The 16,897-nt window shown below is 57.4% G+C and overlaps 1 protein-coding gene across 3 annotated transcripts; it reads left to right on the top strand.

The window, feature by feature from the left end:
- Positions 1-376: 376 nt before the first annotated feature.
- Positions 377-5,451, top strand: GINS1 (GINS complex subunit 1). Of its 3 annotated transcripts, XM_054398394.1 has the most exons (7): positions 377-451; positions 548-612; positions 706-801; positions 1,146-1,236; positions 2,360-2,476; positions 5,003-5,077; positions 5,361-5,451. In XM_054398394.1, exons 1-7 carry the CDS (start codon positions 377-379, stop codon positions 5,427-5,429), a joined length of 588 nt encoding a protein of 195 aa, XP_054254369.1. In that variant the 3' UTR covers positions 5,430-5,451. The 3 variants fall into 3 exon arrangements, with proteins under 3 accessions (XP_054254369.1, XP_054254370.1, XP_054254371.1); XM_054398395.1 differs by lacking the exon at positions 2,360-2,476; XM_054398396.1 differs by lacking the exons at positions 548-612; positions 706-801; positions 1,146-1,236.
- Positions 5,452-16,897: the final 11,446 nt, after the last annotated feature.

Below are 16,897 nucleotides of genomic sequence, written 5' to 3'. Positions count from 1 at the left end.
TTGTGGAGGGATGTGAGGCGGGCGCGGAAGGGCCCCTCGTTCGGCCAACAGCAAACCCCTATTCCTGGTCCCCGCTCTCAGCGCTGCCGCTAAAAGGCTCTGTGTGGGGGCCAGGGGCTTTGCCCTTGCTGGCGGGAGGAGACCTTGTGAGGCGCGTTCCCGGATTGGGTCCTTCGGCTGAGGACCCCAGAGAAGCAACGGGCACGGCCGCAGAGCCCCGCGGGGTGGCGGCAGCACCAGATGAGCGGCGCGGCGCGGCGCGGCCGGGGCCCGGGGCAGCTCAGAGCTCCTCCCGGAGGGGCGGGGCTCGGCGTTGTCCCCGCCCCCGCCAGCTGCCATTGGCTGCAGCGCGCCGCCTTTTCCCGCGCGCGGGGACATGGCGGGAGAGCGCGCGCTGGGGCTGGTGCGGGAGCTGCGGCGGGCATCGGACGGGCACCTGCCGCCCTTCCAGGTGAGCGGGGTCGGGAGGCCGCCCGCTGCCCCAGTGAGCGGGGCCGGGGCCTGCCCTGGGGCCGGGTGCTCTCACTGATGGTGTCCGGCGTTGCAGACGGAGGTGCTGCGGCAGGCGCTGGAGGAGATGCGGGCGCTGTACGAGCGGAACCAGGCAGACGTGTGAGTTGTCGCGCCCGGGGCGGTGCCGTGTCCTGCCCCGACCCTGGCCTCGGCCCGACCCACAGCTCGGTGACGCGGCTCCTCCTTTTCCAGGTCCGACGCGAAGTCAGGACGGACGGAGCTGATCTTCCTCATCCGCTTCCGGCACTGCTGCCTGCTCCGAAACCAGCGCTGCATCCTGGCTTACCTGTGAGTAATTTCCCCCCGCCGGGACGGGGTCCCCAGGTCTGGGCGCTGGGACTCCGGGCCCGGCTCCTTCATCAGCTGCCGGAGCAGGACGGCTCCACGCTCACTCTTTGGGCTTATCGCTGGTGCAAACCAAACGCTGGCACAAAAAGAACCCAGCTTCTGCTGCTCTTTCAAAGCTTGAATTGCTGCACAGGCCAAGCATCACATCCGTCAGAGGGCGGCGGGTGGAGCGGCTCAGGTCCTCGCTGTCTGCTCCGCGAGCAGAGGCATCAGTGCTGCCGGGGCTGTTGCTGGGCAGTGGCTGAAGCCACAAGCCGGCTCTGCCCCTCGTTTCTTTCCCCCAGATACGACCGGCTGCTGCGGATCCGAGCCCTCAGGTGGGAGTGTGGCAGCGTCCTGCCCAACACCATCCAGTTCCACATGTCTGCTGAGGAAGTGAGTCAGCCTTGTCTTGGGTGAGGGATCTGGAGCACAAGCCCCGTGAGGAGAGGCTGAGGGAGCTGGGGGTGTTTAGCCTGGAGAAGAGGAGGCTCAGGGCAGACCTCATTGCTCTCTACAACTGCCTGAAGGGAGGTTGTAGCCAGGTGGGGGTTGGGCTCTGCTCCCAGGCACCCAGCACCAGAACAAGAGGACATAGTCTCAAGCTGTACCAGGGGAGGTTTGGGCTGGTTGTCAGGAAGAAATTCTTCACAGAAAGAGATTGGCCATGGGAATGGACTGCCCAGGGAGGTGGTGAGGTCAGCATCCCTGGAGGTGTTTAAGAAAAAGCCTGGATGAGATACTTAGAGCCATGGTCTGGTTGATTAGATAGGGTTGGGTGATCAGTTGGACTTGCTGACCTTGGAGGGCTTTTCCAACCTGGTTGGTTGTGTGATTCCCACTTACTCCTCCTGACGGATTATCTGTTTGGTAGGACGAACAGAGAGCAGACTTCCCTTCCTCCACCACGGACACAGCACTTGACGTGCCATTCGTTTTCTCTGGGGGTCACACCCAACAGATCCTGAGTGCAGGCCATGTTTTGCCCTTGCAAAGCTCAGGAGGGGCTTCAGAGCACAGGCTTGCAGCTGGCAGAACCAGGCCTTCACATGCTGCTCTGAAGTGCCACCTCTAGACCAATGTAGTGTGCTGGTAATGGGAGCAGCACATGGCCTGCCCTGCATTCACACTGCTCTGCCTCTGGGGCAGGTTTTTCCCCCCCCCCCGGCTGGCATGAGGAGGCTGACAGAACAAGAGGACACAGTCTCAAGTTGTGAAGGGGGAAGTTTAGGCTCGAGGGGAGGAGAAAGTTCTTCACAGAGTCATTGGAATGTGCTGCCCAGGGAGGTGGTGGAGTCACCCCCCCTGGAGGTGTTCAAAAAAAGCTTGGATGTGTCCCTTGGAGCCATGGTTTAGTTGTCAGGAGGTGTTAGGGATTAGGTAATAGGTTGGACTTGGTGATCTCTGAGGTCTTTCCCAGCCTGGTTGATTCTGTGCCAGCACAAGCATCCAGATCTCACATGTCAGGGACACCTTTCAGCATTAGCTCTGCCTGAGGGATTGCTGTTCCCCTCTGCAGGTGGAGTGGTTCAACTGCTACAAAAAGTCTCTGGCTACGTACATGAGGTCAGTGGGAGGAGAGGAGGGGCTGGACCTTACACAGGACCTGAAACCTCCTAAAAGCCTCTACATTGAAGTAAGTACCTGAAAGTGGCCTGCAAGAAAACTGGGGAGGGACTCTTGCCAAGGGCTGGGAGTGATAGGATGAGAGGGAATGGATTGAAGCTGGAAGAGGAGAGATTGACACTGGAGATGAGGAAGAAATTGTTGGCAGTGAGGGTGCGGAGACACAGGCACAGGTTGCCCAGGAGGTTGTAGATGTCCCCTCCCTGGAGGTGTTCAAGGCCAGGCTGGATGAGGCCTTGAGCAAGCTGGGCTGGGGGGAGGTGTCCCTGCCCATGGCAGGGGGTTGGAACTGGAGGAGCTTTCAGGTGCCTTCCAACCCAACCCATTCCATGAAGCTATGAGTGTAGAAGTGCAAGACTGGTGGTTTCTGTGAACAACCCTTTTTGCTAACCTTTTTTCTTTCTTTTTAGAGAACTTCACCCCCATCCCATGTCAGAAGGTCATTACACAAAACTTTGGAAAGCACCAAAGATTCCACACACTTCCTCCTGATGCTCTGCCTGCCAGTCTTTTAATCCCTCCTTCTGCTGAGGGGCTCCCAAGTCTGTTGACTTGGAGTCGGCCTTTTGAGTTCACAGGGAGATGCTGTAGTGGGGGTGGCTGCTCTGAATCCCACTGAGTCACTGCAGCATCCTGCAGAAACCCAATCCAGATCAATTAGAAACCTTGTTCCCAGGCTGGGGACTGTTCATTGGTCTTCTTCAATGGCCTGTGATAGAATCACAGCATCATTTTGGTTGGGAATGCTCTTTAAGATCACTGAGTCCAACCAGTCTCTCACTCTGCCAAGGCTGAGGGCTAAGCCATAGCCCTCAGCACCACATCTCTGCCTCTCTGAAACACCTCCAGGGATGGGCATTCAACCACCTCCCTGGGCAGCCTGTGCCAGGCTTTGAGAACTCTTTTAGGGAAGTTTGTCCAACCCAAAACCTGTCTTGGGGCCAACTTGAGGACATTTCCTCTCCTCCTATCACTTGTTACTAGTGAGAGCCCAAGCCCCACCTGGCTGCAGCCTCCTCTCAGGGAGCTGCAGAGAGCAATGAGGTCTCCCCTCAGCCTCCTCTTCTCCACACTGCACACCCCCACCTCCCTCAGCTGCTCCTCCCCAGCCCTCTTCTCCAGACCCTTCCCCAGCTTCCTTGCCCTTCTCTGCACCCTCTCCAGCCCCTCAGTGTCCTTCTTGCAGTCAGGGTCCCAAAGCTGCCCCCAGCACTCCAGCTGTGGCCTCCCCAGTGCTGAGTGCAGGAGGACAATCCCTGCCCTGTTCCTGCTGCCCACACCATTGCTGCTCCAGGCCAGGCTGCTGGTGGCCTCCTTGCCCACCTGGGCACCCCCTGGCTCCTCTCCAGCCAGCTGCCCCCCAGCACCCCCAGGCCTTGCTCTGCTGGGCACTTTCCAGCCCCTCTGCCCCAAGCCTCCAGCCTTCCTGGGGTGGTTGTGCCCCAAGTGCAGGACCCAGCCCTTAGCCTTGTTGGCTCCCATCCCATTGGCCTCATCCCATGGCTGCAGCCTGTGCAGGTCCCTCTGCAGAGCCTTCCTGCCCTCCAGCAGCTCCACACTGCCTCCCAGCTCAGTGCCACCTGCAAGCTGACTGAGGCTGTCTGGATCTCTTCATCCAGATGATTGATGAAGATATTCAAAAGAAGTGGCCCCATACTAGATAGATCAGACCACAAATTGTTTCACACAACTGACACAAGCAATCCAGAGGAGCCTGTCAGAAGACAGAAGCTTGCATGCTCTGAGTTTCTGTTTGAAGGGACATGTAGTGACAATCAGCTTGCTCCTTGAGACAGTTCCACCATTAACAGATTGTTTTTTCTCGTGCTCTGTGCATGGGGAGGCTCTAGGAAGGCTGCTGCCACTGCCCAGACCTTGGCTCTTGTGTTGCTCTTCCTCTAGTCCCTGTGGAGAGTGGGGCTGCTCTGCTCACTGGGGCTTCTTGCTCCAGGCAAAGGCAGGAAGAGAAGGCTGAGAGGGATCTGATCAATGTCTATCAATAGCTGAGGGCTGGGGGTCAGGAGGCAGGGGACAGGGACAGGCTCTGCTCAGTTGTGCCCTGGGATAGGCCAAGGGGCAATGGATGGAAACTGCAGCACAGGAGGTTCCACCTCAACAGGAGGAGGAACTTCTTCCCTGGGAGGGTCCCAGAGGCCTGGAGCAGGCTGCCCAGAGAGGTTGTGGAGTCTCCTTCTCTGGAGCCTTCCCAGCCCTGTCTGGATGTGTTCCTGTGTGCCCTGTGCTGGACTCTCTGGTCCTGCTCTGGCAGGGGGCTTGGACTGGAGGATTTTTGAAGGTCCCTTCCAACCCCTAACATCCTCTGAAGAGAAGGATCAGGTAGAGCCCCCAGACAGTGGGGTCAGTTCAGTCCTGTGCTTGCAGGTCTGCTCAGTGCTGAGGCTCCAGCAGGTGGGTGGCAGTGTGTCCACATCTGCAGTTCTGGGGGGCGCAGGGGGCAGGTGTGGTAAGGCAGCAGTGGTGTCTGGTGGCTTTCTGAGGGGGATCTGCTGACCTGAGGACTGTTTCCACTTGACAGGTGAGGTGTTTAAGGGACTATGGAGAATTTGAGATCGATGATGGGACCACCATCCTGTTGAAGAAGAACAGCCAGGTACCTGTGCTAAGAGCATGGTCCCTGCCCTTTCTTTCCTTTCACCCCCCTCCCATGACCTCTCCCTGCTCACCTCAGCTTCTCACCCAGTCCCAGTCCTGCACACCTGGCTCCTTGCAGATATGCTGCAAGCTGCCTGGCCCAGGATGGGTTCAGAATGGGTTCAGCTGTGCCCAGCCTGCTCCCACACACAGCACAGCAAAGAGCTGAGCGTGGGCAGCAGCAAGTCCAGGCTGGGCTGCCTGGGGCTCATGGCAGGCTCGTGCATTGTCTTTGTGTGCAGCACTTTCTACCCCGCTGGAAATGTGAGCAGTTGATCAGGCAAGGAGTCCTGGAGCACATCCTGGTGTAGGCCTGGAGGCCAGCAGGGACAACCCTTGCTTGGGGTGGGGCTGCTTACAACAGGGACTGAGCTCTGGGCTCTGCAGGCACCTCACTAGTTCTGCTGTGGGCACCATTCCTCCCCCTGGCCTCTGACCCCTGCACATGGAGATCAGCCCTGCAGTTCTGAAGTATGCAGCCCACAGCTGCAAAGGGTCAAAGGGTGCACAGAGGTGAGGGAGCAGTGCTGGGAATCCAGCACTGTGAGGTGGGGGGGTGGCACTGGAAGAGCAGAGGGTTGGGGAGCATTACCCAGTTGGGCTAGAAGCAGGTTTTGTGACTGCATTTTGGGTGTGGAGCAGTTCTTTGTTTTCACCCTGGGAGCATGGGAGCAAGAGGCCAACGACTCTCCAGCAGCCAGGAGAGCTCCACAGCTCCAGAATAAAGAACTTGCTTCAACCTTTCACTTGGTGTCTTCCAAGAGCTCATGTTGTGTTGCTTTAACACTGCCCTGGCTCAACCCATCCTGAGCCTGCAAGGTGATGTTCTTCAGGCATCTCAGGTGAACTGCTCCTCCAAGTGCCAGACGAGGCTGCAGAAGCTTCTGTCTGGAGTGAGACACAAAGCCTTGTCTCCCAGCAGAGGCCTCCAAGTGGTGTTTCTTGTGATGCTAAGTGAGTCAGCACTACAGTCTGGCCTGTGAAGCCTCCTCAGGCACAGCCTCCAGCCCTCTCCTCTGCCCTGGCAGCCCTCACAGGGGAGGGCAGGGGCACCACACCAACGATGCAGAAGGGTAATGCCCTGGGCAGGTCAGTCAAGGTGGTACTTGCTGAGCTGCATGCTTGGCTTTGTGGCCTTTCAAGACTTCTTCCTGCAAGAGCAATACCCACTGGCAGGCAAGGCCATGCAGCTCACATAACCACAGAATTGTCAGGATGGAAGGGACCTCAAGGCTCAGCCAGTTCCAACCCCCTGCCATGGCCAGGGACACCTCACACTCCAGCAGGTTGCTCACAGCCACATCCAGCCTGGCTGCAAAAACCTCCAGGGATGAGGCTGCCACCACCTCCCTGGGCAACCTCTGCCAGGCTCTCACCACCCTCATGGGGAACAACTTCTTCCTCACATCCAATCTCAATCTCCCCCTTTCTACTTTTGCTCCCTTCCCCCTACTCCTATCACTCCCTGACACCCTCCAAAGTCCCTCCCCATCTTGTAGCCCCCTTCAGATCCTGGAAGGCCACCAGAAGGTCTCCTGGGAGCCTTCTCCTCTCCAGACTGAACAGCCCCAACTCTTTCAGTCTGTCCTCACAGGATTGGTGCTCCCTATGAAGAAGTACAGTGCCCAGCAGTGGTCACCAACTTGGAGGCTTACACGAAAGGTGGCTTTTCCCTCTGCCCTCCTCACCCCAGGGGCAACAATCCAGCAAAAGGTTGGTTTAGATTCTAAGCTCAGGCTTTAGGAAGGCCAGAGGCTCCCAGAGACAAAGAATCACAGAATCAACCAGGTTGGAAAAGAACTTTGAGATCATCAAGTCCAACCTATCACCCCACACCATCTAATCAACTAAACCATGGCACTGAGTTCCTCATCCAGTCTTATTCTAAACCCTTCCAGGGATGGTGACTCCGCCACCTCCCTGGGCAGTAGGCAATAAAAGTTCAGCAGCAGCTGGAGGAAGCTACTACAAGAGGGCAGGAGGAGGACATGTTAATGCCACAGCACAGCTCTGCTGCTTGCAGTGAGCCAGGCAGGGCAACCTGGAAGCCCCCCTGCCCTGCTTTTCCTGCTTGCCCAGCATCAGCCCTCCACAGAGAAGCAGCATCTGCACCATCAGAGCTCTGGTGGGAAGGCTGCTCTGAGCTGCAGCACCTTCTGCCACTGAGAAAGGCACCAAAGCTGGGGCTTGCAGGTGGAAAATTCAGCTACCCAGGGGAGCAGGTTCCTTAAGGGGCTGTCTCATTCCTCCAGCTTCTACTTTCCACTCCAGGAAGTCCTGGTGAGACCAGGGAAGGACAAGGCTGATTTCTCAACCCAGCCAGACCTCCCCTTCCATAATTGACTTTGCTCTGGCAGGGGGGGTTGGACTCAATGATCCACAGAGGTCCCTTCCAACCCCTACCCCATTAGTAAGTTTGCAGATGATACCAAGTTGGGAGCAGGAGTTGATCTGTTAAAGGGTAGGAAGGCTCTCAAGAGGGACCTGGACAGGCTGGACAGATGTGCAGAGCCCAACAGGATGGCATTCAACAAGTCCAAGTGCTGGGTGCTGCACTTTGGCCACAACAACCCCAAGCAGTGCTACAGGCTGGGGACAGAGTGGCTGAGAGCAGCCAGGCAGAGAGGGACCTGGGGGTGCTGGGTGACAGCAGCTGAACAGGAGCCAGCAGTGTGCCCAGCTGGCCAAGAAGGCCAATGGCATCCTGGCCTGCATCAGGAACAGTGTGGCCAGCAGGAGCAGGGAAGTCATCCTGCCCTGTGCTCAGCACTGCTCAGGCCACACCTTGAGTGCTGTGTCCAGTTCTGGGCTCCTCAATTCAAGAGAGATGTTGAGATGCTGGAAGGTGTCCAGAGAAGGGCAGCAAGGCTGGGGAGGGGTCTGGAGCACAGCCCTGTGAGGAGAGGCTGAGGGAGCTGGGGGTGTTTAGCCTGGAGAAGAGGAGGCTCAGGGCAGACCTCATTGCTCTCTACAACTGCCTGAAGGGAGGTTGTAGCCAGGTGGGGGTTGGGCTCTGCTCCAGGCACCCAGCACCAGAACAAGAGGACACAGTCTCAAGCTGTACAGGGGGAAGCTCAGGCTGGAGGTGAGGAGAAAGTTCTTCCCAGAAAGAGTAATTGGCCATGGGATGTGCTGCCCAGGGAGGTGGTGGAGTCACTGTCCCTGGAGGTGTTCAGAAAAGGATTGGATGTGGCTCTTGGAGTCAGAGTTTAGTTAGTCAGGAGGTGCTGGGTGATAGGTTGGACTTGATGACCTCTGAGGTCTTTTCCAGCCTGGTTGATTCTGTGATTCTACCTTGCTGTGATTCTGTGAAACCCTGGCCAGGAGCAGGGGCAGGGCTGCCCTGGCAGGTGCCCCATCACCCACTCAGAGATGCTGGTATGACTGTTCCAAGGAGCTGCTTCAGAGCTGAGGCTTGCTCCTCCAAAAGCTGGTTCCTCTCCTCAGTGCTCCTCTGCTTCAGCTCAGCTGCCTGCAGGGCCACTGCAAAGCCCCTCTTCTCCTCCTGCAGGTCTTCAATCAGCAGTTTGTTCCTGGAGAGCTGGGCCTACAACAGGGACAGGAGCCTTAAAGGTTCAGCATCCCCAGGCAGGCACATACATGCAGCACTAACCTCTCTGCCACTCACCTGGGCATCTCTGAGCTGAGCCACCCTCTCTGCCAGCACAGCTTCAGCACTCCTCAGGCTGTGCTCCAGTCCCTCTGCCTGCTCCACATCTGCCTGCAGCAGGCAACAAAGTCTCATGCTGGGTCTCCTCCTCAGCACTCCCCTGGCCCCTGACAAGCTGGATCACACATTTCACCAGGGCTCCACTCCCAGAAGGAGAGCCAGGAGGGAGCAGTGGATGGAGGTGGTGCAGGATGCAAAGAGCAGTGGGTCAAGAGGCTACAGAGCAACGCAAATTTCCTTAGGCCAGCAACAACTGGTTTTAAGAAGAGGCAGAGAAAACAGCAATGTTTCCTATAAAACCAAGCCCATGGCTTGCCCCCCTCTCAGCCAGGTCTGGAAGAGTCCAGGGAAAGACACAGTTTCCTTGGGAGCAGCTTGTGTGTCTGCTCTTTTTAATTTCTTAGGTCACACTTTGTTCCATCTCTGCCCAGGGACACTTAAATCAAGCCTGAAACAAAGGCCAAGGCTCACAAAAGCCCAGCACTCTGTGGCCCAGAGTGGTTTTAAAGATAAAACCTCCTCACTCTTCAGGCTGTACTTCACACACAGGGCTCAAACCCTCTTGCCCCAGCCTGAGCCAAGCCAGAGTGTCCCCCTAGCTAACTCCTGCTCCTCTGGCCACAAGGTGTCTGCTCTGGGGTAGGTGGATTGAAGTGGGGAGGGCTCCTGTTTGGGAGCAGGGCAGTGGCTGGGGTCACAGAATCACAGAGCTGTCAGGGCTGGAAGGGACCTCAAGGCTCAGCCAGTTCCAACCCCCTGCCATGGTCAGGGACACCTCACACCACAGCAGGTTGCTCACAGCCACCTCCAGCCTGGCTGCAAAAACCTCCAGGGATGAGGCTTCCACCACCTCCCTGGGCAACCTCTGCCAGGCTCTCACCACCCTCATGGGGAACAACTTCTTCCTAACATCCAATCTCAATCTCCCCACTTCCAGTTTTGCTCCATCCTCCCCACTCCTATCACTCCTTCACACCCTCAAAAGTCCCTCCCCAGCTTTCTTGGAGCCCCCTTCAGATCCTGGAAGGCCACAAGAAGGTCTCCTGGGAGCCTTCTCCTCTCCAGCCTGCACAACCCCAACTCTCTCAGGCTGGCTCCAGAGCAGAGCAGCTCCAGCCCTCTGCTCATCCTCATGGCCCTTCCCTGGACACCTTCCAGCCCCTCCAGACCCTTCTTGTATGCCTCTGGTCATGAGGAATGAACACTGCAGCTACATTTGAAGGTCAAATACCAATTTTTTTTCCATGTGGGCTCCTGATACCCAGCATCACCTGCTCAAATCTCTGGTGGCTTCAACCACAGCTGCCTTCCATGCTGGCAGCATTCCCTCCCTGCTACCCTGAGTGTAGTTCTTGTAGTTCCCTTCTTACCTGAGTCCTGACCAGATGCCTGTGTGCCTGCTGAGCCTGCTGGCTAAGGTCTTCCTGGAGGTGCTGAGCCTTGCACTGTTCCTCTCTCAAGCTTGTTTGTAGCTGTTCAAATTGTTTCTTTGGCACCAAGTTGTTCATCTGGGCCCTGGCCTGCTGCAACTGCAGAGCATGCTGAGCCTGGGCTAGGCTCAGGCTTGCTTTGGCTTCAAAGAGCTGGAACAGAGAAAGGCTAAGAGCTGGGTACAGCTTTGTGCCAGCAATGAGACAGGTCCAGGGCATGCTGCAGGTGAGGGGAGAGGTTAGAAAGCTCCCTCAGCCCTCATCTTGGCTCTCACACCAGCATGGCCACAGCAGAGCAGCAGGATCACAGGAGTGGAACTTGCTGGGCAGCCTATAGTGCCAGGGATGGAGAGCTCCCAGAGCTGCAGGAGAATAAACTGGGACCCCTTGCTGAGAGATGCTCCCCTTGCCAAGCAGCAAGAGCTGCTGGGGGGATCCTCTGGGAGGAAGTCCTAGCACCAAGGGCCACAATGGCAGGAGGCAGAGGGGCCTGCTCTCCTGGGTTTGTTCTTAAGGTACATCCCAGGCAAGCTGGGCCTCAATCCCTGCCTGTACTGCACATCATCTGCTTCCTGCCACCAGCAAAGGGTAAAACTGCTTAGTACCAGAAGCAGGGCTGGTCCCCAACTGCCCTAGGGCTGCCTAGGGGTGGCTGGCACTGACAAGCTGCACTCTGGAAGCCTGAGCCCATGCTAGAAGGGATATTAACACATCTGGAGGTTTCTCACATTGCCTTGCCTCTAGCCTAGGGCTCCTTGTTTCCCTGCTCTCATCACCTTGTTGCCCTCCCCTCAGACATGGCCTCCCTGGCCCCTGCTCAGCCCCTACCTGACCCTGCCACCTCTGTCAACTGAGCCATGGGGAGCCATAGCCCCTGGCACTCCTCTGGGAGCCACAGCTCCTGGCACTCTTCTGGGAGCCATCACTCTCAGCCTGCAGCTCCTCTAGCCAGCCAGCCTGCACAGGACAAGGACAGAGGGAACACTGCTGGGGCAGCTATGAGCAAGAACCTGTCCCAGGCTGCACCTGAGTTGGCTTCAGACCTATCTGGGCAGGAGGCCAAGTCCTTTGCCTCCCCCAAAGAGGAAGAGGAGAAGTCTTTTCTTCCTAGGGAAGGCAACCAGTACAGCCCCAGCAGGAAAATACTAACACCACAGGTGGCCCTCAGCAGCCTGCCACCAACTGAACAACACTCACCTCCTCCTGCAAGGCCCTGAGCTGCTGGTGGAGCAGTTGCATCTCCATCCAACATGCTGCATGCTGCTGGGGGTGCTCCTGCTTTGTGGCCATCTCTGCTCTTCGTAGCCACTCAGCCTCTGCAGGCTCCTGGCTCTGCAGCTGGGCAGTGGCAGGACCAGTGGCACAGCCAGCCTTGTGCCCAGCAGCTTCACTGCCCACCTGGCACATCTGGGCAGTCAGGTGGGAGACCTCCCCCTTGCTCTTCTCACTCTGGGAAAGGTTGAGGGGGAAAAAAAAAAAATCAACAATTTATCCACAGAGACTTGGGGTAAGGAGAGAGGCAGGAGGGAATTAACCTGTCCCACACTGTCCTCCCCCACCTCCACCTGGGGTTCCCACTCAGGAACACTGCTGTCACTGCAGGGCCTTGGAGGCACTCAGGACAAGGGCACCTCACTTCCCAAAAGCCCAGTGGCCAAGTTCAAACAGCATTCCTGGGCAAGGAAAACCTGCACAGATGATAGCCCTGGAGGCATTCAAGATCAGACTGGATGTAGCCCTGGGCTGCCTGATGGATTTGGAGGTGTCCCTACTGAGTGCAGGGTGGGGGGGTGGACAAGATGCCCTTTGAGGGTCCCTTCCAACCTCTGAAGCTGTGAAAATGCCCAACCAGCACAGCCCCTCTCCAAAGCAGGAAGAGCAGGCAATGGGCAGCAGGTTTGTGGCAGCTGAAGCCAGCAAAGGTCACCCTGCTGTGGCTGATGGGTCCTGAAGAGCACAGAAGACATGCCCAAAAACCAGGCTGTGGTTCCCAGCCATGAGACAAACCCCAGGGACAAGGTGAGGAGCTAACAGCCTGCAACCCTTGTCCACATTCACAAGTTCACAGACTGGGCTGGCTTGGAAGGGACCTTCAGGATCATCCAGTTCCAACCCCCCTGCCATGGGCTGGGACACCTCCCCCCAGCCCAGCTTGCTCAAGGCCTCATCCAACCTGGCCTTGAACACCTCCAGGCAGGAGGCAGCCACAGCCTCCCTGGGCAACCTGTGCCAGTGTCTCACCACCCTCACTGCCAACAATTTCTTCCTCATCTCCAGTCTCAATCTGCCCTCCTCAAGCTTCAGTCCATCACCTCAACAGGAGGAGGAACTTCTTCCCTGGGAGGGTCCCAGAGGCCTGGAGCAGACTGCACAGAGAGGTTGTGGAGTCTCCTTCTCTGGAGCCTTCCCAGCCCTGTCTGGATGTGTTCCTGTGTGACCTGAGCTGGATTCTGTGCTCCTGCTCTGGCAAGGGGGGGTTGGACTGGAAGCTCTCCAGAGGTCCCTTCCAACCCCTAACATCCTGTGAGCCTCTGTGAACCACTCATAGAATCAACTCTTACTGTAATGGAGCTGTAAATGACCCTCCAAGGCCAGCCTGGGTTTGTTTGAACCCAGGGTTGCTGTTCTCTGGTGAGGCTGTGCAGTGTTTGCCCTCCCAAGCCCTCCACAGCCAGGAGCCTGTCCCCTCCTGCTGCCAGCTGCTTACCCATGCTCTTAGCTCAGCCTCTTCAGCCTGCTCCATGCCCTTCTCTCTGCCCAGAGCACGTTTCCTGGTGGGGGAGAGGGACACCATCAGCTTCAGAGAGCAGCAGAGAGAAGGGCCCCATTCCAAGGAGTCCCACATGTGGTTTTGGCCTGCAGCAGGCCCTTAACAGACCTGGGGGGTTGAATGGAGTGAGGAACACGTCAGGTGCCTCTGCCCCAACAAGTGACTGAGCCCAGGCTAGGGCAGACAGCTGGGGACACCCAAGTCCTGCATCAGTCCCAGAGGGGCTGAAGAACAGTGGGAGAGACAGCTTAGCAGACTCCTGGGACCATCTGCACCATGAAACCCATCTCTCCTTGGATTTCTGGCTCCTTGGGTGACCCCAGTCCCTACCACCTTGAGCTTCCTAAGGCAGCAGCAGGCCACTGGCCCAAAGATTTTGTGTAGCAAAGCTCATCCCTTCCTCCTGCAGCATGCCCAGCCCCAGAGCATTCCCCAAACCCTGTGCTCTAGCCTGCCCAAGGCATCCCAGCACTGGCAGCTGCTGTGTGTGGAGTGAGGGATGGAAGAGTGCTGCTTTGCTCAGAAGCAAGAAGCCAGAAGGCAGGGCTGGCCCAGCTGAGCTTTGGGAAATGCCAGGCTGAGGGCTGGTCCTTCTCTAGCCACCCAGCTGCCAGCCCCCCACAGCTGGCTCCTCTTACCCATGGTGTTCACTGCCCTCCTTTGCCAGCCTCAGCTCTTGCTGGAGGCTCCCAAGTTGACTTTCCAGCAGCTGGCACAGCTCTGCCCTGCAGACAGAGAGAGAGCAGAGTGAGAGAACCTCACAAAAGTCCAGTTTGCCCTTGACATTCTGTCCTGGCTTCCTGCTCCCTTCCCCTCTGGTTTGCAAGGGCAGTAACAACTAAGAAACCTGAGACACAGCAGCCAGAATCTCACACAAAACAGTCACAAACTCACAGCCTGCACTGGGTTGGGAGGGAGCCTCCAAGGGCATCTTGCCCAACCCCCCTGCACTCAGCAGGGACACCTCCAGCTAGAGCAGGCTGCACAGGGACACAGCCAGGCTGAGCTTGGATGGCTCCAGGGCTGGGGCCTCAAGCACAGCCCTGGGCAGCCTGTGCCAGTGTCTCACCACTCTCCTTGGGCACAACTTCCTCCTCAGCTCCAACCTCAAGCTGCCCTGCTCCACTTTCAAAGCCCTGCCCCTGGGCCTAGCACTCCAAGCCCTTCTCAACAGTCCCTCCCCAGCCTGCCTGCAGCTCCCCTGCAGACATTGAAATGCAGCTCTGAGCTCTCCCTGCAGCCTTCTCCTCTGCAGGCTCAACAGCCCCAACTCTCCCAGCCTGTCCCCACAGCAGAGCTTCTCCAGCCCTCTCAGCATCTCTCTGGCCTCCTCTGGACCCTCTCCAGCAGCTCCAGGTCTCTCTTGTGTTGGGGACCCCAGAGCTGGACACAGCCCTGCAGGTGAGGTCTCCCCAGAGCAGAGCAGAGCAGAGGGGCAGGATCCTCTCTCTCCAGCTCTGCCCACACTGCTTTGGCTCAGCCCAGCACAATCAAGATACATTGGCAGAGGAGTAGGCCATCAAGGGAAAGGAAATAAAGGGGAATAAGGACAAATAGCATCAGACTCTGAATTTGTGTGGCTTCCAGCTGGCTGACATTATTTTGCAGGCCTGCCAAGGAGTGAAACCAAGTGATTTGGCTCCTCAAGACACACCAAGACTCCATTTACAGGACAACCAGGTGGGGAGCCCAGTGCCTCAACTGCAAGAGAGCCACCTCTGGAGAAGCCAGCTTGGGTGTGAGGCCTCTGTGGTTTTACAGTCACCTGGGCATAACTGCTGGGACCTCAAATCCAAGGTCACCTCTCTGCCTCACTGTCCTCCCACTGCTACTGCTGCTCAGTCTCCCATGAGGCCATGAATGCTGGCTCCTGTGGGAAGGGAGCTCTGTCCTGTCTCACACAGACAGTGGCAGCCAGCAGCTACTTCTGGACCTTGCAGGGTCCTTGCAGGGTTCAAAGGCCTCAGGGGCAAGAGCAGAAGAACACTGACCACCTCCCTGGGCAGCCTGTTCCAGGGCTCCATCATCCTTACATTCAAGCATTTTCTCCTCATGTTTAGTTGGAACTTCCGGTCCAGTTTGTGCGTGTTACTTCTTGTCCTGTCACTGGGCACCACTGAACAAAGCCTGGACCCATCCTCCTGACCCCTCCTTTTTATTGGTCAGCATTGATGAGATCCTCCCTCAGGCTGCCCTTTTTCCAGGCTAAACAGCCCCAGTTCTCTCAGTCTGTCCTCATAAAGGAGATCATAGAATCATAGAACTGTCAGGGCTGGAAGGGACCTCAAGGCTCAGCCAGTTCCAACCCCCTGCCATGGGCAGGGACACCTCACACCACAGCAGGTTGCTCACAGCCTGGCTGCAAAAACCTCCAGGGATGAGGCTTCCACCACCTCCCTGGGCAACCTCTGCCAGGCTCTCACCACCCTCATGGGGAACAACTTCTTCCTGACATCCAATCTCAATCTCCCCACTTCTACTTTTGCTCCATTCCCCCCACTCCTATCACTCCCTAACACCCTCAAAAGTCCCTCCCCAGCTTTCTTGGAGCCCCCTTCAGATCCTGGAAGGCCACAAGAAGGTCTCCTGGGAGCCTTCTCCTCTCCAGCCTGCACAACCCCAACTCTCTCAGGCTGGCTCCAGAGCAGAGCAGCTCCAGCCCTCTGCTCATCCTCCTGGCCCTTCTCTGGACACCTTCCAGCACCTGGGCAACCTCTGCCAGTGTCTCACCACCCTCATGGGGAAGAACTTCTTCCTAACATCCAACCTGAAGTCTTCATGATGTCCTTGCCTCTGAGTGCAGGGACTTTGGAGGGACCTTTAACATCCCCTAAGAGAGGACCAGAGACAGCAAAACAGCCAATCAAGCAGCATCCTCCCCTTTGCTCCCTGCTTTCCTGCCAGCCCAGGGACGCCATTGGCAAGGGGTTGGAGCAGCCAGGTGGTGCTGTGAAGGCTGAGAGAGGGTTCTGGGGTTCTCTGTTTAATGATTCCTTTTGGGAACAAAGTGACTCACACCTGCTGCCCATGGCATCTCCAACACCCACCTGCTGCTGGGCAAGGCACAGGAATCAGGGGCACAGCCAGCTACAGCCACAGCAGCACCCCCAGCCCTCTGACCACACTCCCATGGACACTAAAAGACATGTGGGGGACAGCAAGGCAGAACACAGCTGCTGTCAGAGAATATCAAGAGAGAACACAGCTGAAGAAGAAGAGTGGATGGTGAGGAGGGTGCAGAACTGGCTCAGCAACAGAGCCCAGAGGGTCAGGATCAACAGTGCAGGGTCCCCATGGAGGCCTGTGGCTGGTGGTAGTCCCCAGGGGTCAGTGCTGGGTCCAGGCTTGTTCAACATCTTCATCAGTGACCTGGATGAAGGCACAGAGGGGACCCTCAGCCAGTTTGCTGGTGGCACCAAACTGGGAGCAGTGGCTGCCAGCCCTCAGGCTGTGCTGCCAGCCAGCCAGAGCTGGACAGGCTGAGAGCTGGGCAGAGGGAACCTCCTGAAGTTCAACAAGGACAAGGGAAGAGTCCTGCACCTGGGGAGGAACAACCTCCTGCAGCAGGACAGGTGAGGGCTGACCTGCTGGAGAGCAGCTCCCCAGAGCAGGACCTGGGAGTGCTGGGTGAGGAGAAGCTCTCCATGGGACAGCAATGTGTCCTGGTGGCCAAGAAGGCCAAGAGGAGACTCAGGGGCAGGAAGAAGAGTGTGGCCAGCAGGGAAGTTCTGTTCCCCCTCTACTCAGCCCTAGTTAGACCATGTCTGGAATCCTGTGTCCAGTTCTGGGCTCCCCAGCTCAAGAGGGACAGGGAACTACTGGATAGAGTCCCACAGAGGCTATAAGGATGCTGAAGGGACTGCAGCATCTCTCTGACAAGGGAAGGCTGAGAGCCCTGAGGCTGTTCAG

The sequence above is a fragment of the Indicator indicator genome, unplaced genomic scaffold (genome assembly GCF_027791375.1).
Source record: "Indicator indicator isolate 239-I01 unplaced genomic scaffold, UM_Iind_1.1 iindUn_scaffold_52, whole genome shotgun sequence".
Classification (NCBI taxonomy): Eukaryota; Metazoa; Chordata; class Aves; order Piciformes; family Indicatoridae; genus Indicator; species Indicator indicator.
The sequence above is the reverse complement of the archived record's forward strand: the minus strand, read 5'-3'. Positions and strand labels throughout refer to the sequence as shown.

Bases quoted from the DNA above. Each gene is read 5' to 3' on its own strand.
- GINS1 (XM_054398394.1), top strand. From the start codon at position 377: ATGGCGGGAGAGCGCGCGCTGGGGCTGGTGCGGGAGCTGCGGCGGGCA. The intron at 802-1,145 runs GTGAGTAATTTC...TCTTTCCCCCAG, and splicing joins CGCTGCATCCTGGCTTACCT to ATACGACCGGCTGCTGCGGA. The intron at 2,477-5,002 runs GTAAGTACCTGA...TCCACTTGACAG, and splicing joins CTAAAAGCCTCTACATTGAA to GTGAGGTGTTTAAGGGACTA.